The sequence below is a fragment of the Cladosporium halotolerans genome (genome assembly GCF_011745625.1).
Source record: "Cladosporium halotolerans strain TM138-S3 chromosome Unknown Sca23, whole genome shotgun sequence".
Taxonomy (NCBI): domain Eukaryota; kingdom Fungi; phylum Ascomycota; class Dothideomycetes; order Cladosporiales; family Cladosporiaceae; genus Cladosporium; species Cladosporium halotolerans.
Genome location: NW_027191474.1, coordinates 27,424 through 52,233, shown reverse-complemented (window position 1 = coordinate 52,233; position 24,810 = coordinate 27,424). Strand labels below are relative to the sequence as shown.

At 56.5% G+C, this 24,810-nt stretch overlaps 8 protein-coding genes across 8 annotated transcripts; 5 read left to right on the top strand and 3 right to left on the bottom strand.

The window, feature by feature from the left end:
• Positions 1-394: 394 nt before the first annotated feature.
• WHR41_06557 (uncharacterized protein) lies at positions 395-2,204 on the bottom strand. The gene is made up of 2 exons (XM_069375162.1): positions 1,697-2,204; positions 395-1,639 (listed from the first exon to the last, which is right to left on the bottom strand). The coding sequence occupies exons 1-2, from the start codon at positions 1,888-1,890 to the stop codon at positions 931-933; spliced, it is 903 nt and encodes a 300-aa protein (XP_069227910.1). The 5' UTR covers positions 1,891-2,204; the 3' UTR covers positions 395-930.
• A 1,243-nt stretch (positions 2,205-3,447) lies between these two features.
• WHR41_06556 (uncharacterized protein) lies at positions 3,448-4,988 on the top strand. The gene is made up of 2 exons (XM_069375161.1): positions 3,448-3,813; positions 3,868-4,988. The coding sequence occupies exons 1-2, from the start codon at positions 3,485-3,487 to the stop codon at positions 4,805-4,807; spliced, it is 1,269 nt and encodes a 422-aa protein (XP_069227909.1). The 5' UTR covers positions 3,448-3,484; the 3' UTR covers positions 4,808-4,988.
• A 2,110-nt stretch (positions 4,989-7,098) lies between these two features.
• WHR41_06555 (uncharacterized protein) lies at positions 7,099-8,134 on the bottom strand. The gene is made up of 2 exons (XM_069375160.1): positions 7,655-8,134; positions 7,099-7,596 (listed from the first exon to the last, which is right to left on the bottom strand). Exons 1-2 carry the CDS (start codon positions 8,083-8,085, stop codon positions 7,167-7,169), a joined length of 861 nt encoding a protein of 286 aa, XP_069227912.1. The 5' UTR covers positions 8,086-8,134; the 3' UTR covers positions 7,099-7,166.
• On the top strand, positions 7,870-11,373 carry WHR41_06554 (uncharacterized protein; the record flags this gene model as incomplete). Its single annotated transcript, XM_069375159.1, has 3 exons — positions 7,870-8,558; positions 8,618-8,765; positions 8,820-11,373. Exons 1-3 carry the CDS (start codon positions 8,456-8,458, stop codon positions 11,371-11,373), a joined length of 2,805 nt encoding a protein of 934 aa, XP_069227911.1. The 5' UTR covers positions 7,870-8,455.
• WHR41_06553 (uncharacterized protein) lies at positions 11,130-12,970 on the bottom strand. Its single transcript, XM_069375158.1, has 4 exons — positions 12,519-12,970; positions 12,414-12,432; positions 11,642-12,360; positions 11,130-11,588 (listed from the first exon to the last, which is right to left on the bottom strand). Exons 1-4 carry the CDS (start codon positions 12,673-12,675, stop codon positions 11,509-11,511), a joined length of 975 nt encoding a protein of 324 aa, XP_069227914.1. The 5' UTR covers positions 12,676-12,970; the 3' UTR covers positions 11,130-11,508.
• Positions 12,971-13,302: 332 nt separating this feature from the next.
• WHR41_06552 (uncharacterized protein) lies at positions 13,303-14,388 on the top strand (the record flags this gene model as incomplete). Its single annotated transcript, XM_069375157.1, has 1 exon — positions 13,303-14,388. One exon carries the CDS (start codon positions 13,303-13,305, stop codon positions 14,386-14,388), a length of 1,086 nt encoding a protein of 361 aa, XP_069227913.1.
• An 858-nt stretch (positions 14,389-15,246) lies between these two features.
• WHR41_06551 (uncharacterized protein) lies at positions 15,247-16,976 on the top strand (the record flags this gene model as incomplete). The annotated part of the gene is made up of 3 exons (XM_069375156.1): positions 15,247-15,484; positions 15,553-16,168; positions 16,228-16,976. Exons 1-3 carry the CDS (start codon positions 15,473-15,475, stop codon positions 16,974-16,976), a joined length of 1,377 nt encoding a protein of 458 aa, XP_069227916.1. The 5' UTR covers positions 15,247-15,472.
• A 1,788-nt stretch (positions 16,977-18,764) lies between these two features.
• WHR41_06550 (uncharacterized protein) lies at positions 18,765-19,943 on the top strand (the record flags this gene model as incomplete). Its single annotated transcript, XM_069375155.1, has 1 exon — positions 18,765-19,943. One exon carries the CDS (start codon positions 18,765-18,767, stop codon positions 19,941-19,943), a length of 1,179 nt encoding a protein of 392 aa, XP_069227915.1.
• Between the last annotated feature and the right edge of the window lie 4,867 nt (positions 19,944-24,810).

Here is a 24,810-nt window from a genome sequence, read left to right as displayed (position 1 = left end):
CGGCCGGCACTGAGCCGCGTGTAGTCTCGCCCGCTTCGTCACCAGGCATCCGCGACGCAATACCTCGTTCACCCAAGGCCCCGGTCAGCGAATTTTCTGACGCAACACAAGGGCGGGTTTGCTCGGCCATGTCGAAGCAGCAGGGCTCCCATGGCCGTGCGGCGTGGTTGCCGGGGTAGGCCACCACTGCCGAAGTTCAGCGAGGATTCGCCACACCCTGATCGTCGACAGTGCCGCGACACATTCCCCATGCGGTAACTGCGTCACGGCGTGCGCGGCGGGGCAGGCCGAGAGTGACAGGCGGAGGTGACTGCGAGAGAGAGCCCATTGGCGGCCAGCGCCCGCTATTCTGAGGCGCTCGTCGGGGACGCGGCCTTGAGCTCGTGGGCAGGTGTGGAGTCGCGCAGCGCATTATGACGGTCGCAGCTGGTAGGTGTTGCGTGTTTGTGCATGCTTTGCGGACCGTTGCTCCGCGGCCGAAGGAGCCGCCGGGTTGCGAAGTTTGCTCGAGACCTCAGGTGGGTTTTTGGCAGCTTCACAGCTGCGTGTGGGGCGTGTTGATCGAGCTGATCGGGAGGGGGCCGGCGTGCGTTGCCGGAGTGCACTGCTGCTGGAGGCTGGAGGACTCGTGTAGTGTTTGGAAGGTTGGAGACGGTTGCGCAGGAATCGTGGCGGACGCGACGAGTGGCTCTGAACAGTACTGTGTTACCTACGAGGTTGCCGGCAGCGTTCCCTCTCATTCGTCAATTCATCAGACAAGCCATTGCTCGCCGGGCTGGGGTTCCACCATTGGCCGGCCCAGGGCCCGGTGTTGGCTCCGACCCCACCCCTCTCTCTCCCAACCTCATTCGTGAATCGCAACGCCGTCAGAACCACGGTTTAGCAGTGGTCCCTGGTCGACGCGCTCGCACGATCCACCGTGAGCAGCTCTCAAGCTTCAAGCCCGCTCTGCCTCCGCAGTTGCTGCTTCTGCTGGACCTCCACCCCGGTCGTGCCGAAGGCCTGCAAATCCGCGGCGACTCGCCTCGCCTGGTTGAGGTTGTACGATGCCACTTGGCAGTTGCAGCCCTGATGCTGCAGCGCGAAGGCGCGGAGCCCGTTGAGTTCGCCGGCGAGGTCGCGCACTTGTCGTTTCAGCTCGCTGTTCGCCGCGCTGAGATGGTTGCATTTCGACTCGATGGTTTGGACTTGCTTGCGCTGACGCGAGCGACACTTGGCCGCCGCGAGCTTGTTCTTCTCGCGGAGGCGTTGCGTTTTGCTGTCGATGGCAGAAGGGCTGGCGGAGCCTGCCTCCGCACTGCCTTCATCGTCGTGGTGACTGTCTTTGCGCGCTACTTTAGCTTTGCTGTGTCTTCGGTTGGCGGCGTTGCGCGCCCGGGTAGACCTGGTGCTGGGTCCTGTGCTGGGGGGTGTGCTGGCTTTCGAAGGTGAAGTCGGCGAGGTCGACTGAGTCGGAATGCGCCCCTGGCTGCTTTCGCTTGTCGAGGCTGGCGGTGTTCCGTTGCTGACCTCTCCGGCTGCGGCGCTCGTGTCAGACCACAAGTCGGTCGGGTCGACTGTCTGCACCAACGTTCCAAAGTCCTGATCGAATGTGCTGGGTGCTGTTGTTGAGGGGCCAGGAGTTTGTGATTTAGGAAAGCTGCGGAAGAAATTGTTAGCTGCGGCTCGACGAAGCCGTGTAAGCTGATAACCTTACTTGGGAAGGCCAGCGTCGCTCAGAGCTTGCCAGTTCACCGCTGGCTCGAACATCATGGAGTTTTTGAGCTGCTCTTGTTCGAAAGCGCCGACGTTGACGTCCGGGAACATGTTGTGCGCTTGTCTTCCTATCCCGGCGTCATATAATGACGAGGGGCCGACATTGTTGAGAGGTTGCATGTTCAAGGTCTCCATGGCTGATGCCGTTGTTGAAGGGCCAATGGGCCAGTGTATTATTTGCTGTAGGGTTCACAAAAGCGAATAGCCGAAGAATGGTCGATGGAGAAAGTGCAAGTCAAGGATAAGACAGAGGCTGGTTTTGCACCCCAGCTTAAGAAAGGATCCGAACGCCTGAGCGGCTATACAGGCTGCGGGTCGTCATCTGCGTTCAAAGGGTCGAGGCTCCCTCTTGCCCGTCGCCCCGCGGTGCCTTCAAGCTGAGAAGCGATCCTTGACTGTGGGTTTCCGGTTGGCGTGACATCGAGCCACAGCGACCGCAGTTCTGCCCGCCAGAACAGAGTTCACTGCCGCTTTGGGAGTCCACTATGATGGCGAACTTGACGCACGTTCTGGGGTTAGCGAGCCATCCTGCAGCACGGTACCAGCATGTCGCCCGTAATGCCAAAGCTAATTAGCAAGAGGATGCCACAGCTAACCTCACATCCAGCACCAATTGGGCTTTTCTCCTCGCGACGTCAGAGGCTTGCATCGACCGATCAAGCGGTTTGCTCGACGCTGCTGCAGGACCCAACGGCTCTTCGCGCTCTGGACCCAAATTACAAGAGGGAGCATTGAGCATTACCGCGGAGACGAGTCCGTCCTCCCCACAAATATCGATCAAAATTCTCAAGATCAGCATGGGGCATACATGGCAAAGCGGCCGAGGTAATCCGGGCTCGAGTCCGAGCCTCCGACAAACCGTGTACGCGAGCGGACTCAAGCCCACCCCCGGTCGCTTGCACCTTCGTTCTCCTCGCTGACTCGATCCCTAGCAAAGCTTGAGCGAACCGAAGTGCTCTCGCGGAGACTGCTCCGCCTACTCAATCCTTTCCATTCGCCAATGGAGCTCTCTCCCCTACCCACCCGGTGGATGCGTGTCTTCTTTCTGCATCCTTGCCTAGCGGGTTGGACGTTTCGCAGCCAGCTCCGAAGGTTATGCGGCTCCACGCCATCTTCTCAATCAGTGATCTACCCAAGCTGAGTGGAACGGTCGAAACACAGTATATCCATGGATCGAGAGAGACAGTGCGAAAGACGGTGTTTGGGCCAACAATTTCTCCTGAAGGAGAATGCAAAGCCTCAACTGACGCTCGGTCTTGGGCTTCAGAACAGTCACATGCTCGCCGGCGCAAACACCTTTCGTTGACCTCGCGGGCCTGGGCGACCTGCCGATGCGAGTGTGCCACCAACCAATCGGCAGCATCGCACAAACAGCGCCGGGAATACGTGTGTTTCGAAATTCAACGGCTGTCGCGACGCAATGGCCGTCGGCACTTCGTCGCTAGTCTTTACCTGCGCGGATGGCACTACTTCTGCTTCCCCAGCCCAAGCTAGCAGCCCAGACACGTGCACGGCAAAGTCGGCCGCATTCTTATGTCATGATTGTGTGACGACTTATTCGCATGGGGTGGAGATCCTGGCTCAGCTTTGAGCTTTTCACCCATCCGTCGAGGGTTGGTGACCGATCAGGTAGTTGGGGCATCGTTGCGCTATTTGGTCCGGCCCAAAGTCCGCGGCGCACTCCATCCCTGGTCAAATTGTGCTTGGGAGGGCTGACGATTGACTCTATATGACCCATTGGTCTGTACTTCCCTTTCCTCTGTGTTTCCTCGCTGCATCAGTCCAATATTCCATACCCAATACCGATCTCTACATCAGGCATTTGCAGACGTATCTTGACTGCCACGCCCTCGCAGGATCTGGAACCAAAATGTCGACTCCTGCTTCGGTAGAGTGGAACAAGCCCTCTTTGAGCTCGACGTCTTCCAGCAGCAGTGTAGAAGCCATCCGGAAGCGGGTGCGGAAAGCCTGCGACAGATGTCGGCTGAAGAAGGGGAAGTGCGACGGAGCATATCCGTGCTCTCGCTGCAAAGTTGACAATGTTGTTTGTTTTTTCAGGTGCGCGAGTTCTCCGCAACCGTCTATTTGCGTTCCTCTGCTGACTTCCCACAGCGAGGGCAAGCGTATGAGCAACAGAAGCCATCCGAAGGGCTACGCAGAGATGCTCGAGCGTCAACAAGCGCAACTCGTGGCTGCCATCCAAGAGATGTACAGCAGGATGCGCAAAGCGTCAGCTTGGGAGGGTCAGCCGTTAGACCATCACGGCTCGCCACCCCTCACCCATGATATTCTCGCGGCATTGGACTTACTGGAGCCCAAGAACGACGGAAGTGGTGAGATGGAGTCTTTCGAAGACCTCCAAGACGCGCCACACTCCGACTCTGCTTACGACAGCTCTCCGCAGAGGAAGCGTCGACGCTCTGCTAGCGACTCGGAGCAAAGCCGTTCTACGTCGCCCGCCTCCCAGCAGAAAGCAGGTACTTCTCAATCCTTCTCTTCGTCGATGACAAAAGGTTCTTCCCGGGATCCCATTACATCGTCGCCACCACAGCTGCTGCCGAAACCAGCGCAACCAGACCAAAGACCTCTCAGACCACTAGCTGCTCAGCAAGCACCCTCCCAGCCCTCACCGCCACCGGCTCTCACAATTCCCACGGAGCCACCGGCGTTGCAGCCTTTGTCCTCAGACACAACCTCGACCACTCTTCCCTCCCCAACCGCCATCCCACCCCTCTTCTCCGACCCGCAGCTCTTCTCGCCAGACTGGACACAGCTCCTCTCCGACAAAAGCATCGGCCAAGGCCTCGACCTCACCTCCTACGATCCCGCGCCTCTATTCGTCCAGCCGACTGCTTTGACACAAGAGCCCTCGCCTACGCAAGGCAAGACTACTCCTGGCCGTGAACCGCGCATCTGGAAACGCCGCCTGACGAGCGGCATTGGCTTCGACCGCTCGGATTTCATGACTGACTATGCGAGTCTCAGCGGGCTAGATCTGACGGCTGTGCAGCCTTGGAAGGCGATGGGGAATCAGGACGCGGTTGTTTCGTGAGGGTCTGGTGTTTGATGATTTAATGATTACGACTGGCATACGCAGTGTGTTTTGTAGGAAATGCTTGGCGTCTGGTAGGGTTTTCCTTTTGGGGTTTGGAGTTTGAAAGGCTGTGAATTGGCGGAAGTGTATACCTAGGGTAGCCTTTTTTGAAACGATAACTGTACATGTTCGTGCACAATCTCCAATGAAGATGAGGAGCCGGACTGCAGAGTTCTCGCCGCTGAGGCTGGATGAGTGACGGTGGGATCCTTTTTCTTCAAGCTACATGCTGGCACTGTTTGAAAATCAGCGACTATGCCGGAGGAGATGTGCAAGTCAATAATGTAGGATGCGCCACGCTTTCCGGCTCGAATCGTGCTGGGCCATGGCAGTTTGGCCATTTGACTACTGCCGTCGTCGTGATGGGCACATCTCGGCGTTTGCTCGCTTTCCGGCTCGCCGATCTCGGCAGAGGGACAAGTGGCTGGGAGCTGACACCGAGCAAGACCATCATCCAGTCGACAACCATCGTGGTTGGATTAATTGTACTTCCAGTCTTCTGGGGCATGCTGAAGCCTTTTGCTGACGCTTCAGCTTTATTATGGATGAATGCACGAACCGTCCACAAGGCCAAGATCCGAGCCTCTTTCCCGCTTTGGGGAACACGCCTGCGCTTTCATTCGGCATAGATGGCCTCGGTTACAAGACATGCATGGTCTCTCAGGACGCTATGCACAAACCATCGGATCACCCGCAGTGAAATGTATTTAATGTATTCACGAGTAACCGAGCGCTAGCGGCTTTGGGCAGGCGCATTGCCGCCGAGAAATCCTTCCGTGCCGTTTTTGGGCTCAGACCCCAAAAGAAAGGTTTCGTGTGGGCTCGTAATGCAATATATTGAGGCTCAGCTGCATACATAATTCTGCCAGTTCGTATTTCTCCAAGGCACGCTGATGTTGCGGAGTCCGCCTCAGCGGGTCTGAGGGCTAGACCGTCATCAGACGGGTCGCAGAGTGTATGTATAAGAAGGACCCAACCGAAGCTTCAGAAAGGAGGTCCATCAACCAGGTATATTCAAGTAACGTCTGGCATCATGTTGAGCAACAGGGCGGTTTTGAACCTTGTGGCGTTTGCCCTATCTACATCAGCTTTACCTGCAGCGGATCCAAATGAGGACGACTTCGAATGCTTATCCTCTCTGCAAGCTCACGACACTTTCTTGGAAACCCGTGAGCAGACATGGACGACAGAGGTCACTTCCACCTACGTCCGGACTGTCGTCGACGTGATCACGACTAGCCCGCTGCTGACGACCTTTTTGTGCGACGGCAGGCCTAGACTGATCGGCGACTATCCCGACACCACTTATGTGGTCACCGAAACATTTGACCCGCCACAGACTGCCACCTATGCCGTCGAGTACACCGGTCCCTCTCCGACTTGCACCATAGCCGAGACTGCGTGCACACCGATCCTTTCTTCGTGGTCTTCCGCGCTGTCAACTTACTCTGCAGGCGAAGGTCCCAGCCCGACAGACCAGCCACACTGCACACAAACATCTTCATACGTTCCCTGCAGCCTCAATCCGGATTATTGCTTCATCTATGGCGGCAACCAGAAGACTCTCTACTACTGGCCCGTAACGACGGTGTCTGGCGACTTCTGCGCCCAGAATGGCTCCACCGTCTTCGCCGAGCCAACCAGTCCTCCGAAACCCAACACAGCTGTCATCGACGGCTACACATTCACCAGTCCAACAAACTACCTCTCCTTTGACGGCGTCTCCGCCGTGCTCCACGGTCGGCGCCCGCAGCGAACCCAATGTGGCCCGCCCGCCCATACCAGCTTCATCGTGCCCATCACCGAGCCTTTCTACAGTGCCGGCTATTCGATCGGTACCAGTTACAGCTTTAACTTCGCGGATCTCAATACCGTGCCGACCAGCGCTTGGGACAGGCAGAGGTCGTGCCGCCGATTTGACGATGCATGTAAGACTATTCAAGGATCTTACACGCCCATTATTCCCTTACCTACGGAGATTCTGAATCTCGAAGAGGAGTGGAAAAATGCCGGATGCAGGGAGACGCAAGATCAGTACTACATGACACCTGTGGCGCTTGCTACGCCTGCTCCTACATCTGTTGTGAAGTAGACTGAAGAGTACAGACATGGAAGACCACCATGAGTGAACGGGCGGGTTTTCGTCTCCACAATACAAGAAAGACAATCTCTTCTGGCACAATGTGATGTCTTGATACGGTTCGTCAAGGTCGCTAAGCTTAATCCCGAAAGTCTTGGCAAAGACGTTCGATGATTGCACATCTTACTCATCAAAGCTCCTACTTTTCCTCCCTATTTCCGTCTCCATAATCCTAATTCATCCCCTCTGGCCAATTTGGATACCACCAATCGGCCCATGGTTAGTTCCAAATTGCGCACCATGGTTATGATCTCCGAAGTTCACCTGGACTGAGCCGGCCTTTGGCGGAGCGTTTCCTTCCACCTTCGTCAGCGCGATGCTTGCCTTCAACTCCTCCATAAGTCCGCGCAACGCTTTCAATGTCAATAGCTCGTCCTCCATGGCCATTTCAGCGCCTTCAATGTCCTCCTCGAGATCTTCGGGATTCTCGGCCCGGCTCCCGGGTTGCTCTTCCGGCTTCTCCGCGATGCGCAACACACCGAGGGACTGTTCGACACTTGTCGCTTGTCCGTCGGCGACGACAGCAATCTCGTTCATTTCTTGCTGCCGGGCGAGGAGCTGCGCCTTCAAATCTTCAGTGCTGCGGAAATTGCGGGTCGAGCTATGGCTGTAATCCGTCAGCGTGCTGCCACATCCAAAAAAGGGTGGTCTTTTCGTGCACTTACAAGCTCGCAGTACTTGCGACTGTATTCAAAGAGATCTTGCAGCTTTGCAATTGCTCCAACATGGCTGTTATGCGCTTCTCCTTGAAGAAGCCAACGTTGGCCCGCTCTCGCCATGATCTTTGCCCATCTTTCGAGCGCCTGGTCCAGCGCTGGAGGTCGCCTCGCACCTCGTCGCAAGCCTTCGTACAAGTCGTTAGAGCTCTCTTCGATTGCTCTGCGACTTTCTCACCCAAGGCTTTCCACTGCGCCTCGTCGATCTCCTTTAGGCACGCAACGCTCAGATGCACGGACTGAAGCTCGTCTGTGAGCCTCTGGATGACTCTAGGAGCGTTGATGACATTGTTGAGATCGTCTGTCAGCAGTCGTATACCGTGAAGTGTGGGCACAATGAGTCCCACTATTGCAGCAGCTGTGGCCAGTGTTTCTGCCATATTGGGCGAGCCTTGATCCCATCGCGCAAGCGGCGGAGAATCGATCTAACAAATGTTGGCGACTGCGACTATTTTGTATCTCGCCTGACAGGTCACTCGTTCAGCTTTAGGTCAGCTTTCCTCCAAGCTCCAAGCTGCAAGCCACCAACTCCGTGCACGATCCAGATTCTCAGCTGCGTTTTGCTCACGCCACCAGGAAGCGGAGTACTAAGACTCGGAACCCTAATGACAACCTTCCTGCGTGCTATTGAGCCGGATCGCCTAGTCGTCAAAGACGATTCACAACATTTCTACACTGCTCCAAGCGCTGGACTCTCCGTTTGTAATTCCATCTGGCCAGGGTCGGCTGCAGGGGTCTTCTTTGTGCGACATGGACAGCGGAAGGACTGAGATCAACTTTGGCTCTGGCAATTTAGGCGTCGAAGTTGGACAGAATTTTGGACCCATCAATGTTCAATATCATAATGCTTTTGGTAACAAGCCACGGAGCTCACTTCGTTCTTGCATGATTCTAACACCTATCCGACTCTAGACCAGCACGAGGTTCCACCTGAACCGTTCTCTACGGTCCCGTTTACCAAAGACCCAGACTACGTGCATCACCCAGCTTTCGATGCAATCCGAACGAAGTTGAAGGCGCCGGCGGCGCGTGTTGCATTAGTCGGTTTGGGCGGCGTTGGGTGAAACCATCAGCATGGACGACAGCAAGTGTTGCATGCGCTGATTGTCTGCAGCAAATCGCAACTCGCTATTCAATACGCCTACTGGATCAGAGAAAGCTCACCAAACACTTGGGTGCTATGGCTGCATGCCAGTACGGCGCCACGCTTGGAGCAGAGCGTCCGCGACTTATTGAACCAACTCAAAGTCCGGGGACGCAACGATCCGAAAGTCGACGCATTCATGCTTCTCCGAGATTGGTTGCGGCATACAAAGGAGAATCCCTGGCTCGTTGTTCTGGACAACGTCGACAATGCGGATGTTCTTTTGGGCTTCCCTTCAACTCCCGAACAGTCGGGAAGCTCCCACAGTCACTGCCTGCAACGACGTATAGACTATTTCCCATTCTGTAGCCAGGGGACCACGCTTATCACCTCCAGGAGCAAAGGAATAGCGACACAGCTTGCAGAGAGGCGGAACGTAGTTGGTATACAGCCAATGGGGGAAGACCTTGCAGAAGCCCTGCTTAGCAAGAAGCTGGAAGAGCCTCAGCAGAGCGAGGATCTGATACGTTTGGCAAACTCGCTTGACTTCATGCCTCTCGCTATGGTTCAGGCAGCCGCGTACATCAATCACCGTGCTCCCCTTTGTTCGATTCAAGATTACATCAGAAGATTAGAGGCAAATAACCCATCGGGCACCAGGCTGTTAAGACGGGATGAGGGAGATTTGCGACGGGATAGGGACGCTAGCAACTCAATCATCCGAACATGGGAAGTCTCTTTTGATCACATTAGCAGCTTGAGGCCGTCTGCTGCAGACTTGCTATCCCTCATGAGCTTTTTTGACAGGCAAGGAATGCCAAAAGCACTACTCGAAGATCGGGGGTATGGCAAGGAGGAAGAATGGGTCCCAAAAGTCAGCGGCTATTTGGCAGAGCCTCCAAACGGCGCAAGCACGAGTTCTGCAAAGCATATGCCATCACCCTACGCTCCTTCGCCGGCCGACGACGATTTTGAAGACGACATCAGCATGCTACGAGACTATGCATTCATCCACTCTACAACTGAACCTTCCAGCTTTGGAATGCACCGACTGGTACAGGTAGCAACACGGACATGGCTAGAGAAAAACGAAGCGGAACTCGAGAAATGGAGATTCCGCTTCGTTGCAAACCTTGAGAAAGCCTTTTCTGGGTTCCGGGCCATGGAATGGTTCCAATTCCAACCGCTCTTCCCGCACGCGAAACGAGCGGTCGAAGAGAATTCGGAAGACCGCCACTTCATCCTCAGGAAAGCTTCCCTGCTTTTTTGGAGCGCAGAGTATGCTAGGCACAAGGGGCTTTTTACGGATGCTGAAGAGATGCTGCTGTGTTCCCTCGCGGCTCGAGAAGGACAGCATGGCGCTGAGAGCCTCGAGGCTACCGATTGTCTGGAGACGCTATCCGTGGTCAAGCTCGAGCAAGGATTGTGGGAACAAGCGGAGCTGCTGCAAGTGCGCGCGATCAATAACGCCCAGCGGAGCCTTGGAGAGAGCCACTATGTCACCTTAAGCAGAGAATCTCGGCTGGCAAGAATCTACAGCAATCAGAATCGCATGGCCGAGGCCGAAGCTCTGCGATTTGCGGTTTATCAGAAGAGTAAGACGGGGCTTGGGCGCTCTCACAAGATAACTCTGGCATTTCTCAGCGACTATGCCCGCGTTCTCAGGCAACGAAATCGCTGGAATGAGTCGGAAGCATTTTCCCGACTCGTCTGCAAGAAAATGAAGGAGGTAGCAGGCGAGAAAGATGTCGGCACCCTTATGTGCATGCAGGATCTCGCACGAACACTGCAATATAGTGGTCGATTGAAAGAAGCCGAGCGGTTGCAAGTCAAGGTTGTTGGTATGTACAAGTCTGTCGTTGGCGAATCGCATCAACTTCTCCTGGATGGACAGACCGCGCTTGCGAGCATATACACGTACCAGGAACGTTTCGAGGAGGCGGAGGCTCTGCAAGCCCTTGTAGTGGAAAAGATCAAAGACATGTTTGGGGCAACCAACCCGCAGACGTTGTATTACATGTCAACGCTCGGTGATATCTATTGCTCCGTCGGGCAATTTGAGAAGGCCGCCTCGTTGGAGTTGGAGATACTCCAGATTCACAAGGACAATTACGGAATCGGCCATCCGTCGACGGTCGATAGCACATGCAGGCTTGCTCGCGTCTACAGTGGAATGCGCAGGCTTTCTGATGCTGAGGAGCTGTACATGGATGTCATCGATCGCCGTCGGACGATATTTGGCGACAACGATTTGATGACATTGAGCGTGATATCCGAATTGGCATCAATCTACTGGACTCAGAAACGTCACCTGCAAGCTCGGAAGCTCCAATTGGAGGTGGTACATGGTTACAATGAGCAACTCGGTGATAAGCACCCCGAGTCTCTTCGTCGAATGTGGCTGCTCGCCGACATAGTCTTTGACCTTGGCAACAGGGAAGACGCACTCCTACTGATGGAGGGTACTTTATCGGTCTCTGTGGATGTACTTGGGCCGGAACATCCGGACACGATCAAGCGCCGACGCTGGCTCGAAGAATGGCGAGAAGCGGACCGTAATCTGCGCAACACGGGGAGGTTCTAGTTGTGGCCAGGGCTGGGCAACACATCGAATGCTGCGTTGACAATTACTTGAGCATGGTGGTTTTCAAGGCTGACTTTCAAAGCTTGAATTGCTGTTCCCGCAACGACATGAACGCTTTTTGATGCGATCACACTCTCAAGAGCCTCCCGCTGCCGTTCGAACAACCGGTCTCTGAGTGGGATCGGCGCCCAACCAGAGCATGTCGGGTCTACTATCTGGGCTCGAGTCAGAACGAGGTTGGCGAAAGCTGAGACAAGGAAAGACTCACAGTGACCGGAGGCATCAGCAAAAGTCTTTGTCTTGGTGATCAGCGACAAGTCGAGATCAGCGACGAGAAGCTCTTCTCCGCCTGTTTTGGTAGTCGCCAGCAAGCGACCATCGGGTCCCAAGATCGCCGACTTGCCAACCGCGGTAGCGCCCATGAGCGGGCTTCCCACGGTACCCATCAGCTCGAGGCCCGGCTTTGTCAGCAAGGCGCCACAGTGTAAGACGAATGTTTGGCTCTCGATGGCATACACCTTCGCCGTCGTCAAGCAGCCCTCATCGCTCATGGAGTAGAAGCCGGGCGAGCCATTCGCGAAAGAATCTAACGGCGGCCAAGCAGCGACGTGGATCTGCTCGCCCTGCGAGAACGTCCAGAACTTGAGTAACGGCTGGATGTGCTCCCAGCAGCTGAGACTGCCGACTTTTCCGACATCTGGTACATCTACCGGAGCAGCCAAGCACTCCCCGCCTGTCGCATCGCCGAAAATCGTCCGCTCCATGTGTGTGGGTTTCATTTTACGGCGTTTCATGGCGAGGACGCCGTCAGCAGAAACGAGAGCTTGCGATATGTAGACGCTCTCTCCATCTCGTTCCGAGAAACCGAGAGACACGGCAATCTGGTGTTCTGCTGCGGCAGCTTGAATGGCTGCAAACTCGGGGCTCTTGACGCTAAGGCAGTTCTGCACGTATTTGACACCGAGGTCAAAGTCAACCGGTCGAGTCCTCATCATGGTCAGCTCGAGATTCTTGTCAAGTTTACCGCTGTGAACTGTTACCATATCCATGCCGGGTAGCCTGCAGTGACATTATATTAGCTCCATTCGGCCAAGTATCTCACTGGACAGCATCCCAGCGCACTTGTAAACGATCAAGAGACATACCAGGTATCCAGCACTCCGGGAAAGCGACAAGCTTCGCACCAGCTTCAGACGCCTCTTTGATGATGGCACACGTCTTCCGTACAGCTTCAGCTAGGTCGAGCCACGCAGGCTCATGTTGAGAGACGGCAACGCGAACAATGTTGGTAGACGCAACCATTTCGACAACCTGATTATGGCGTGAGGTTCCGCTGCAAAGCAGTCGATGCTGGCACAGCTACTTTCATACTAAATAGCTCAGCTCGCAGCCATTTGATTCTCCGCTAACTCTTCCCCGAGGTCTTGCCAGGGTCGCGAGAGATGCAGGCCGGAACCTACCTGGTGGATGCGCATCCAACATCGGTCAACACCCCGCTGCGATAAGGGCTCGGAACGACAGCGCGGCATTGTGCTAGCTTTGTTTCGAAACGCCGTCGCCGCTCTGATGACACTTTTCATCCATTAGAAGTCGCAATGAGAAGGCCGCCTCCTCTCATGCTGCATTCTGACTTCTATCTAAAGTTTTTCGTCGCGTCGTGATCTCGTGCTCTTTGATTGCCGAGTTCTTCGACCCCCGCGGCTGACTCCGTCGAGCCCCGCAGTCTTCTTGCACATCGTTCGGTGGCGCAACCGTGTGCACCATATCACCTTACCATCAGTAGGAGGCGCAAAGATTGTTGTTAGAAGTCCTTGAAGATAAGTACGTAACAGATTGCTGGAGGCGCCATGAAACCTGAAGCTCGGTTTTTCTCCTCGGCAGAGCGCAGGTCCAATTCGCCTTGCACTCAGACAAGCCGGAATTGTGGCGATGGCGCTGCATGAAAGTGTGCTCGAACCAGCGATCCCCGAACACCTGAGGACGGAGAGGACGCTGCCGTCGAGGTTGCCTCCAGACTACCATCCGCCGTTCCCTGCCTATGCCGCCAGATTTTCGAAAAGCGCCGACGGCGTAGTGATAGCGGTCATCGGGTTCCAGAGCAAAGATCGAGACTCTAGATTCGAGGACTGCCAGAAGAAGCTCGTTGGCTTCATGCGACAGCAAGTTGGCGATGTTGTTCCCAAGCACTGGGACCTGTCCTCCGTAATCGACAAGCGAGGCTACCACAACATCGCCGCCATCGCCTACTGGGCGACGCCTTCCGACTACGAAGCCTGGCTCGCTGAAAGCGGTTTTGCCGCCTTCTGGGATGATCTCAAGCCTGATGGCGACGTCGGCTGGTTCCGCGAAGCCTTCTCGCCCTCGATCGATAGGTTTGAGAACATCTTTTCAGACAACGAAGTGCCCGAGGGCGTTGCACACATGCGCGAAAGCGTCAGCAGAGAGCTGCAAGAGCATGTTTATTGGGGCAGCATGAGAGATCGGCTACCTATCTCGCAGACAGATCTTCTGGTTGGCAATCATGATCAGCGTAGCGCTGTTGACGAAGTGACGGACACAAGGTCGCAGCGCATCCGAGTTCCCGGCAGGCGGAACTTGGCCATAATCCGCTCCGGCCAGGATTGGTCTGGGACGGATGCGCATGAACGCGAGTTGTACCTCACGACAATGCATCCAGTGCTCATCAAAGGCATGGAATACCTGACGCATCAGGGCTCTGAGACTGGATGCTTCAGCAACCGGTTCATGGAGGTTATCGATGCGGATGACGCCTCCCGGTGCATGGAGAAGACGTTCGGGCTGGGCTACTTCGACGATATCGCGTCTCTCGAGGCTTGGAGCAAGAAGCACAGGACGCATCTCGCTATTTTTGGAAGGTTCCACCAGTATGCCAAAGAGTTGGAGAACAATCTTCAGCTGAGGTTGTTTCACGAGGTCTTAGTGTTGACGCCCGAGCAGCAGGACCTTGAGTATGTTGGCTGTCATGAGGATACGGGCATGCTGACTGCTCGTTGATTGAAGATGATCGGCAGGGCTTGGTGTATCAGATTGCAAATCGGTTTGTTCGCTTTTACGCTGAGATGATCTGAGCTGGTGAGTTTCTTTTTGGAGACAGATCAAGAAGACTGTTGATGCGGTAGGAATGTAAGAGCTTCATTGATCACTGAGCCATCTGGCAGTAATCATTCAAGCATCCGTCCATGAATCTACCTCTCGTCTGCTCATGTATAAACATCTTGTAGGGAAGAGATTTCCGGATGAGGAAGAGATGAGAAGGCGATGACCCTCATCGGGACCGGGTCCAGGCGACATCCTCCCAATGCATCCGCATCGCACTATCGAAATGCCATCTCTCCCGAGATCACGGACATCAAAAGGAATCGAAGCCCCAGCATCATCCTTGCAGCTCCATCTATGACGCAGAGTCCCATCTGGCCCGCACACGGCACAGCTGCTGCCAAGGGTTCACCCACGCGATCTCCCTCCAGGATCCCTGGCTGCCGACACACGACTTCACTTCGCGGCGCCACACTCCCCGTAAAACAGGCAGAAATGACGAAGAAATCCCTCAGCGAACTTCAATCTCATGGGAAACCTCCACGGTTGTCACCAACCCGCTCACACGCGACAGAGATTGCTTTCAAGCCCGCTTCTCGCCCTCTTGGCCCAACGCCTACCCCACCCGCCGTTGGAAACGATCGGCCCAGCCACAGTATACGCCTCAATTGACTTCCACTAGCCTCATCGACCAGCTCATCTGAGGCGTTCGTGCCGTGGCTGACGACATATCAGTCTTTGAGCGCACGATCACCAGCAGGTTTGATGTGGCTTCATCGGGCGTCTGGTGTCAGTGGCGCATGCTGATATGGCAACGTCGTCGTCGTCGTCGTCGTCGTCAGCAATGCGGGCGTGAGAGCGATGATGTAGGGCGATCGTGAAGAGGAGGGGACGCAGTTGGTATATGATAGGCATATGCCCTGTCTGTTCCCTTGATCTTTCACGTACGCGATTGACGACCGTTATTGAGAGTCGTTATCACGAGTGGAGATATTGCCCTCACACTTTTCTTGGTCGTTACTGAGCGACGAGGCAGAACAATATGAACATCAACGTGAGTATACCCTCAAGATATCTTCTGATCATGGCCTGCCATCAGCATCATCATCTAACAGCCCTCAGCAACCCCTCCAAGGCCGTGGCCTCGCCATTCCCTTCACCAAAGCCGCAAACCCCAATGCAGAGCTCGACGACTCCGAGCTCCGCCTTCCTCTCTTGAACAAGATCCCCGACAGCCTTCGCAATCACTTCATAGCCATGTGCGGTGAATACGTTGGAACCGTACTTTTTCTATGGTTTGCCCTCTCCGGCGCACAGGTCGCAAACAGCATACCGTCGTCAGCAGGCCTCACTGTGGAAGAAACGGGCTCCAACCCTCAGCAGCTGCAGTACATTTCGCTTTGTTTCGGCTTTTCTCTCGCTGTGAACGCCTGGGTCTTCTTCAGAATTAGCGGTGGCCTGTTCAACCCTGCTGTCACCTTCGGCATGTGCCTTATCGGGGCCCTGCCGTGGGTCAGAGGCGCGCTGCTGTTCGTCGCGCAGATTCTGGGCGGCTTGACGGCTGCGGCACTGGTCAGCTGCATGTTCCCCGGCAGGCTGGACGTGCAGACGACGCTGGGCGGAGGCACGACTGTTGCGCAGGGCTTGTTCATCGAGATGTTCTTGACCGCCCAGCTGGTTTTCACCATTTTCATGCTTGCTGCTGAAAAGCACAAGGGTACCTTCATCGCGCCTGTCGGTAAGCATCTCCCTTCAACCCCACCACGCATCACTCCCCCCCATACTAACCCATCAAAGGCATCGGCCTATCCCTCTTCGTCGCCGAACTGACCGGCGTCTTCTTCACCGGCGGCTCTCTCAACCCGGCCCGCAGCTTCGGCCCCGCCGTCCTCAACACCAGCTTCGTCTCCTACCACTGGATCTACTGGCTGGGCCCCGTGCTGGGCTCCATCGTCGCGGCGGGTTTCTACAAATTCATCAAGATCCTCGAGTACGAGACCGCCAACCCGGACCAGGACATGGACCACGCGGCCAAGGTGCAGAGGAAGAAGCGACTGTTGATGGAGGCCGGCATCAACGAGGTCGATGCCTACAAGGTCGCCGAGGAGCTGCAGGTCGAGGCCGTCGAGGGCAAAGGCGAGAAGGTCGACCTCGGCAACGGCGGGCCGGACGCGAGCGTGCTCGCCAACGGCCAGGGGCGTAGCCGGAGTGACGTCGACAAGGAGGGAATGTACGGCACGGGTTTCAGGCAGAGCAGCTCGACGGACAAGACGGCTACGGCTCCTGAGCGGCCGGGCGTGGCGCCCACGCAGGCGACGGACGGCCAGGTCGGGCGGTACAGCTATCTGGGCAAGGCGGGGAGGCAGCTGCCTTCCACGGGCAGTGGCAATGGGGTGAGGACGGACAGCCCGGCGATTGCCTCGCCCGACGCGGTTTTTGTGTCCCACGATGCGCCGAATGAGGGCTTGGGGGATCTGTGGGCCGGTTCTGCGCAGGGCCAGATGCCGAGGAATCGGTTCGCGAGGACGGCGAGCAGTGGTGTTTGATGCTAGGAGGGATTGATTGCAGTGCTGGGTGTTGAGTTGACACGACACTCTTGGTGGCCTGGAAGAATTAATGTGTTAATTCGTAACTTTGTCCGACAAGAGGAATAATTTAATGATGGTCGCATCGCTCGTCCAGTCTGCGCTGCTGTTGCTTGAATCGAAAGTAGCCAAGTCTTTAGTGTTTGCAACTCGAAATCTGAGTACAAAGGCCGAACCTGCATAAGAGGCTGAAAAATGTCCGCAGTCTTCAGCGGGATCACTTCGCCATGGCGCTCGCTTCCAGTGAAGTGCCACGCGAGCACTCTAATCTTCACAGGCGGTCTGGAGTTCTCAGGCCGCAACGCCACGGCTTGGGTCCAGCAAACGAATCGCAAACGTCTTGGCCTTCGCCACGGATCCAGTGTTGTCAAGAGAAGTGAAGTCGGTGAGTGATGCTATTCTTGGAATGCTCGCTGCTTACCTGCTCGTGGATCATCATGCTTCGTGGCGCTGATTTGGAAGGCGTCCTCTTGCTGGCAGCTCACCGGAGTATACAACACCGTCCCGAGATATAGCCTCAAGTGTAAACAATCTCTCTGCGCGCACCGCACGACTACCACCGTTTCTCTTACACCGTCTCACACTCCCACAGATGCTTGCCGACCACTGCAAACACGGGCAGCCTGCCGTCGCACCGCCCACCAGCACTGGTCGGCAGCACGCGAGGAAGTCTGCCACGTCGTGAGGCGCAGCCTTTACCTCTCTCTTCACACTGGACAGCCTGCTGGCTGAATGTGGTTAGAAGCAAAGTCTCGCGTGGTGTCTTGGGATTGGGCGCGTCTGTGGTGAGGCTGATGCGGCGTCGATCCAGCCTTTGTCCGGTGAGAGGCCGAGAGTGGCATTTGGAGGTTGCAAGATCGGACTGCCAATGTCAGCGTCAACAACATTGTTCCTCGGAGTGGTAGCGCCATGATATATACGCATATCATATCAGAAGAAAACAGATCTCTGGCTCAAACAAACACACGGTTCACAATTCCGACTTCCGCATTCTCGACCCTTTCGAGACTCTGCTGACATGGGGCGGCGGAAGGCAGCGGTTCCTTCGGCAAATCCCCCTCACTGACCGTCCGGCAACGCACCTCAGCTTCTTCCTTGCCTGAGCCCCACATTTGACCACCTTGATCACCACCATCTCACAGTCAGTCTAGACGGCCTGGCCGAATCAGGCTTTTCGAATGGCCAAGTGCCTCTCGCGGTTGGCTACGTCTGAAAGACAAAGAACCGCGGTTCGACGGATTACAGTTCAGGCTCGTTCCATATCCGGCAGACAAGCTTCTGCTACCCGCATGAGGCATCGATGGTGTGTGGAGGGACAGGAAGAGCACCATGGGCCGTCGGCACGTTGACTTCCCCCACGCGGAGGTCGAGCCACAGCATCACCACCACCTGTGCCTAATGGCGCAGTCCCCCGCCCCGTAGGCCGCGGTACCAGGCACAGGTACATGTAGATGCAGCCTGCCCTGCTCGTGTCCGGCGTGGCTCCAGCTGAGCTATTGAACGCCTTGTCGTAAGCATTGCCGCATCTCCGTCTCACTCGCGCCCTCACTTCCTCTCGTTTCCTTCGCCGCCACGCCATTGTAGTGCTCACCGCCAGCTTTCTCACCACACCATCTTCATCTCTGCTGCGCCCTCCTTCACACTAGCACGGCTGAGAACGTCGTCTGGGCCACACAAAACCGCCATCAGCCCCGGATCGACGACATGGCACATCCGTTGCTCGCGAGGTTCGAGCCTCCTCCAGCAGCCATGAGTGACATGGCGAGTCTCAGGTCGATGAGAAGCCAATATATGGCTTCAATGTCAGCAGCAGAAGCCAGCAGAGCATCCGAACAGCAGGCGCAGGCTACGGATGACTCTGATACGTACGACTATGAGAGCGAGGAGTACGGTTTCGAGTCCAGTAGCGGGACGACAATCACATTCGGATCGGTATCGGCAACTCCTACGGGCGATGCAGCCTCCCAAACAGACAACACCATATCATCCGCCTCATCAACACCAACTCCAGGAAGCACCCTTTCTACCTCCACTTCAATAAACACAGCCGGCGCAGCCGAATCCAACGCAGCAACAGATTCCCCCTACCGCCACCCCTCCAACCTCCCCGACTTCGTACAAAGAGGAGGCCCCTCCGGCCCACCCGCCGGCAAAATCGCCGCCGCAGTCATAATCCCCATCGTCATCCTCTCCGCCCTCGCCTTCGGCCTCTTCTACCTCCGCCGCCGCTCCCGCCGCAAGCCCCGCCAAGACCTCCAAAACCCCTACCTCAGCCACCACCAAATGAAAGACCGCCCGCCCAGCAGCCCCACCGGCGGAGCAGGCGTAGCCATGCTCAAAGGCCCCCGCCCCAACCCTCCCGCCCCCGTCCCGGCTCCAGTCCTCATCTCCTCCGCCACAAACAACGCCTACTACACCGGCCTCTCCCTCCCCTCCTCGCCCACATCCTCCACGCCCCGCGGGCCCAGCGCCGACTCCGCCCGCTCCGCCGGCGCCCCAGCCAGCACCCTCTACGAGCCCCCGCCCCCGGCGTACGCGAAGCACCCCCCGCCCGGATCATCCTACACCCTGCCGGACCTGCACTTCGCCGCGGACCCGTTCATGGACCCTCCTTCCCACACCGGCGACAGTCCCGTCTCGCCCGTCTCGCCCGCGCTCTCGAACCCGCACGCGGCTGCTCTCGCGGCCCTTTCCGGGAGAGACACGGCTTTCACGGCGCATAGTCTTTCGCCTGCGTTGGGCGAGGTTTCGAGGCCCGCGGTTAGTCGTGCCGGGACGGTCAGGAGTGTGACGAGCGATATGTATTCTGATACAGCGAGTTTGCATTCTGCGCGGAGGGGCGTGAGGGTGGGGAGTGGGGAGGGGTGGTTGGGGGAGAGGGATCCGTTTGGGGATCCTGAGGAGGGGGGGAGGGAGGGGAGGCGGTGATGGGCCAGGAGTTTCTTTCGGGGCTGGGTTTGAGGGGTTAAGGAGGCAATGAAAGCGATGGCGTTTTTTGTGGTTGGTTGGTTAGGAAGGATGGATAGGTTTTATGGGTCCACGTTTACGAAGCAACGCAATGTGCCGGATTCGGCTGTGAGGGAATGCGGGCTGAGTTGGATGGCTATTCGGCCGGCCGCGCGACGACTAGTAATATACCTTACCTTGTCTCGAGAGCGCGAGGATAGCTTCACTGTATACACTTTTTGCTGCCTGCTTGTCTTAACGAGCTGAGGCTTGACGCCGAGCTCTGCTTTCTGCTTTTTCGATTTCCATTCACAATAAAAGCTGTAGGCGGGTGCGATATCTAAATCGCCTTATGTTTGTGCCACAGGCAGGCTGGAGCTGTCGTACGTGCTTCTTCGATTGCGCGGAAGTTGTAGCTACATCTCGAGTCAAGACCCAGATGGAAACCGAGAGCATTTCGAGCCTTGAAACACTCACAAGCAGCCGGCCGAGACAGTGTCGCACGGGACTGCGCAAGTGTGCCAGGGTGCTGTGGAGCCTATGAAAATGAGCGAACGAAGATTATCTTATATAACCTTCTTCAGTAATGTTTCACCAGTGAGGGAGTAAATTCGAGTCACGGAAAGATGAGAGGCAAACAGACAAGCATTAACATCGCACGTCCTCACCTGACAAAAGTCCCGTGAAACCATCGCACAACAAAGCTCTCCATTCAATTGACGCCATTCGGCCAAAACTACCTGTGTCCTGTCCTACCTGTGTCCTGTCCTACCAGTGTCCTGTCCATGTCCTGTCGCATCCATCCATTCAAGTAACCAGAAAAAGCCAGCGTCGATGCGCGGCGTGTGATTTTGGGGGGTATCTCAATCAATCAGTGTCGCTTAATTTCTCAATTCATGGCTGAGAACAACTTCGCTCGGTCAAAGGAAAAGGAAACTGGAAAGCCGCTTGCGCTTTGCATGCGCGTGGGCGAATTTCAGAACTCCTTGCGCTGCCGTGAAGGCGGTGCTAGGGCTAGTGCAGATTGTTTTGATGATGCAGTGCTGATGCTGACCATGCTCCCAGTCGTGTCGTAATTCATGATGTGAGCAATGCTCAGAAGAAGCCGTGATATCGCTCAATCGCTGTATGCAGCCAAAGCCATCAAGGCAAATCTCTAAACTCCCTGCGCTTCGGTGGAGTTGAAGCGGGTGCTAGGGCTAATGCAAATGCTTGTGGTGGTGCCGATGCGTATGCTGCTGCGTGGGCGTGCGAGAGTTCGTGTCGCGTTGCGTGTGCGGAAGTTCGTGATGCGGGCGTACAAGCCGGAGGCCGAGTGTCGCTCGCTCGGTCGAGGAAAAAGAAAGAGGAAAGGAAAGCCGGAATGCCAGCGCCAACGCCGTAACCGAAAGTGAGGAGGAAAGCCCAGAAAGCCAGAAGACCGATAACCAAAAGCTCAAAGACTCGAGGAAAAAGCCATGATGTCGCGCGCGCGTTCAGAAACACGCGGCTAGTGATCAGCTCCGCCGGTGTCATCCCTACTAGGGATCCTCTCCATGATGTCTGCCAGTTCTTCAAATGCTATTGTCCTGTGATGTCCAGCCGAGGCACTCAATCCTCACTGCCAGCCGCTTTCAGTTCAACAATGTCCGCGCCCGTGATTTTCGCCCAGGACCCAACGACCGCTCTCTCGCGGGCGATCCTGCGACGACGGGCCTGCTTGGTCTCGCCCTGCAAGCGGCCCATGTCGAGGGCGTACTGGTCGCGGCCGGTCTCGGCGCTCAGGCGTTGCTGGATGGTCCAACGGAGAGGGTCGCCGCCGGCACTGGTGGTGGGAAGCTCGGCGCCGGGAGGAAGAGAGGCGAAGGTGTTGCGCTCGGCGCTGGTGGTGCTGGTTTTGCTGTCGTTGGAGCTGTTGGCGCTGCTGTTGCTTGAGGGAGTGTCAAGCGGCGCGGGAGCGGTAGGGGTGTGGCCGGGCTTGGTGCTAGCGCCAGTGGGGTATGTGGATGTTGTCGTGGTGTTCATGTGCGTGATGGGAGTTTCGATGCGTGTCGCGGAAGGGGAAGTGCGAGATGCGCCGGACGTGGTCTGCGGTGGCGGGCTCATTTCGGACGGATGAGTGTGTGCTTCGCTGAGAGGGGCCATGGTCACATATGCAATTTGTTGGTGCTGCTCGTATGCGTCTGTGGGTGCGTAAAGATTTTGCTCAGCCTCTGTGACGACGTTCACTCTCGAGTCCTCATCGTTCACCTCGTCAAGCGGGGTGTCGACAGCCTTGCTGCCGTCATCATGCTGACCCTGAGAGGCGCTGCGGCTGTGCTGCTGCTGCTCGCGCTCGAGCTGCTCATCAACCATATCCTCATCGCGGTTGTCGTGCTCAGTCGCATCCTCGCTGAGGTCGATAGGCTGCTGGGTGTCCTGGGCGCCTGCCTGCTGAGCTGCACGCCGGGCGGCATTGTACGCCCTCGCTTTCTCCAGCTGCTCCTTCGCGAAGTGCCAGTCCTCCGTAGTCTCGATGAGCTCTTTCTGCACCTCAGCCAGCTTGACGACCTTTTGACGACGCTGCTCCCCTTCGCTGTACATGTCCTCCTCGCGCAGAGGCTTGGTCTTCAAGTTCTTGCGCGCGGCTTCCTTCTTGCTGCGCTTTTTCTCCTTGTCGATCCTGTCGATGTCGGCGGAGCTCGGTAGCGACCTGGCGTGAACCTCATTTTGGCTGGCTCTGCGCTTCGTCGGCTGCTCGGGCTCCTCGTCGTCATCGGCGCTATGCTTGCGAGTGCGCTTCTTTCCGCGGCCATTCTCGGCGTTGTCGCTGCGGGCGGTGTTCATGTTGTTGTCGCCGGTGTCTTCGGCGATTTTTGAAGCCTTCTTGGCTGATGATAGTGATGATGTTGCGACCGCAGCCGCCGCTTCCTCCCTCGAAGGCTTTTGGAGGCGCTCGCCGCGCGCCGCATGTGCGTGGAGACGATCCGCATGTGATTTGCGGATCGCCTCCATGTACGGCTCGAGCTCGTGATCTTGCTCGAACTTGCGGCGCTTGAGCGGCGGCGCCTCCTCTTCCTCCTCTTCCTCCTCTTCCTCTTCTTCCTCTTCTTCCTCCTTTTCATCCTCGTCCTCGTCCTCGTCCTCGTCCTCGTCCTCGTCTTCCTCCTCATCCTCATCTTCATCCTCCTCCTCCTCGTCCTCCTCCACCGCCGTAGCGGTCCTACCCTCAACGCCCTCGCCATCATCGAGGCCAGCCTCCCTCGAGCGCTTGAGGTAGCGCTCGGGCTGGTTGTCAACCCAAGCGACGTCGGTGTTCTCGTCCTGGAGGTAGGACGCTCCGCGCCAGTGGTAGGTCGGCAGGTTTTCTCTCGCCGCCTGCACGGCCTTGAGGTCCTCGCCCTTGAGCGCGTCGGTGCCGGAGATGTTCAGCTTCTTGAGCTGGGCTTGCTGCGCTTTCGTGAGCGGCTCGGTGTCCGCGGCGAGCGAGGGAGAGGGAGAGGAGCCGCCGCCGCCGCCGAGCGAGCGGCGTGTTGCGACCATGGTGGGTGCGTGTGCGGGTGGTTTGTGCGCGGTGTGTGGGTGCGGGTGCGGGTGTGGGTGGGTGCGAAGGTGGTGCGGTGTGTGTGTGTGCGGTGCAGGTGTGCGGTGGAAGTGGTGTAGAAAAAGAGCGAGAAGTCGTCAAGAAAGTGTCGGCGGTCGCAATTGCTGGTGGTGGGCGCTGTGAAGTCAGGTCAATAAAGGTCGCGTCGAAACGCGCGCTACCCCGGACTCAAAGCCCCACTAGAGCTGCAGGTCCCGGCCTGAGGCCCTGAGTCTCTTAGAGCCTCAGGCAGAAAAGGCAGTAACTTGCGCTGTGAAGATGGCATGTGAGTAATTACATGTTCGACTGTCGTTCTCCCTGATATAGTCCGGCCGTATGCTACTACCATTTGCGGTATGTCATATTTACGAGGTTGCCCGGGAGAACCCGTTCGACAAACATCTAGTCTCCGTGATTCAATTTGCTGACATGCTGCTAATATCAGCACCAGGCTATTTAGATCAGCTTGTGTCAATGAGAGTACGCCCAATAGATAATCCATCGTTTCTGAATGAGGTTCTCCAATGTGCCGCTATCATCTGCCCTGAACTAGTTTGAACACTTCTTGTCCGTAAGGAAGGGTGCCTAACGACGCCACTTTCACTCCTTCGTAGGATCTGGCGAATTGCTACTGACATCTGGGCAGTCCTCCCATGGCACGATGCCGTGATGTGCAGCCTCCACCCGTGTCGTGCTACTGTCTCGACATGTAGGAGGGGAAAAAGGTCTGAGGAGAGGTATTCATCTATCGCTCTTTGATAAACTACCGCGCTATGCTCATACCATCTTCCCTGTGACTACGTTTCAGCAATACTCAATTAATGACCTGAGAACCCTCCCTCCCTTCACAACGTACCGCGAGAGCGAGCTGATACTGGTACTGCCAAAATGATAGGAGTCATCATCTCCCACGGGCGCCGCGGGCGCGGTGATCTCCTCCGGGCGCCAGCAGGTATACCGTTATAATGATCACCGCGCGCCTCGGGCTCCTTCTGGCGCCTGCGGTGCATTTGGGGCAGTCAATCGCTCTAAAGCTGGCTTCCGGGGTGTAGAGCACTCCCCGAGTATCGGTTTGCTGCCCGACCGCGTTCGTGTTGGCGCTGCCAACAAGTCTGTCAAGGTATCCGGACAGGTCCGTCTCAGGCTGGAGATCGCTGATACCGGCCGCATCGTCCTACAGCGAGCAGTTGGATCCGGGGAGAACGGGGAAGAGGCGGAGGAAGAGGCTGCTTGATCGCTGTCTAGAGGAGCGATGACAATATTGACATGCCACCAGATCCGTACTGTTATGGTGTTCGTACCTAGCGA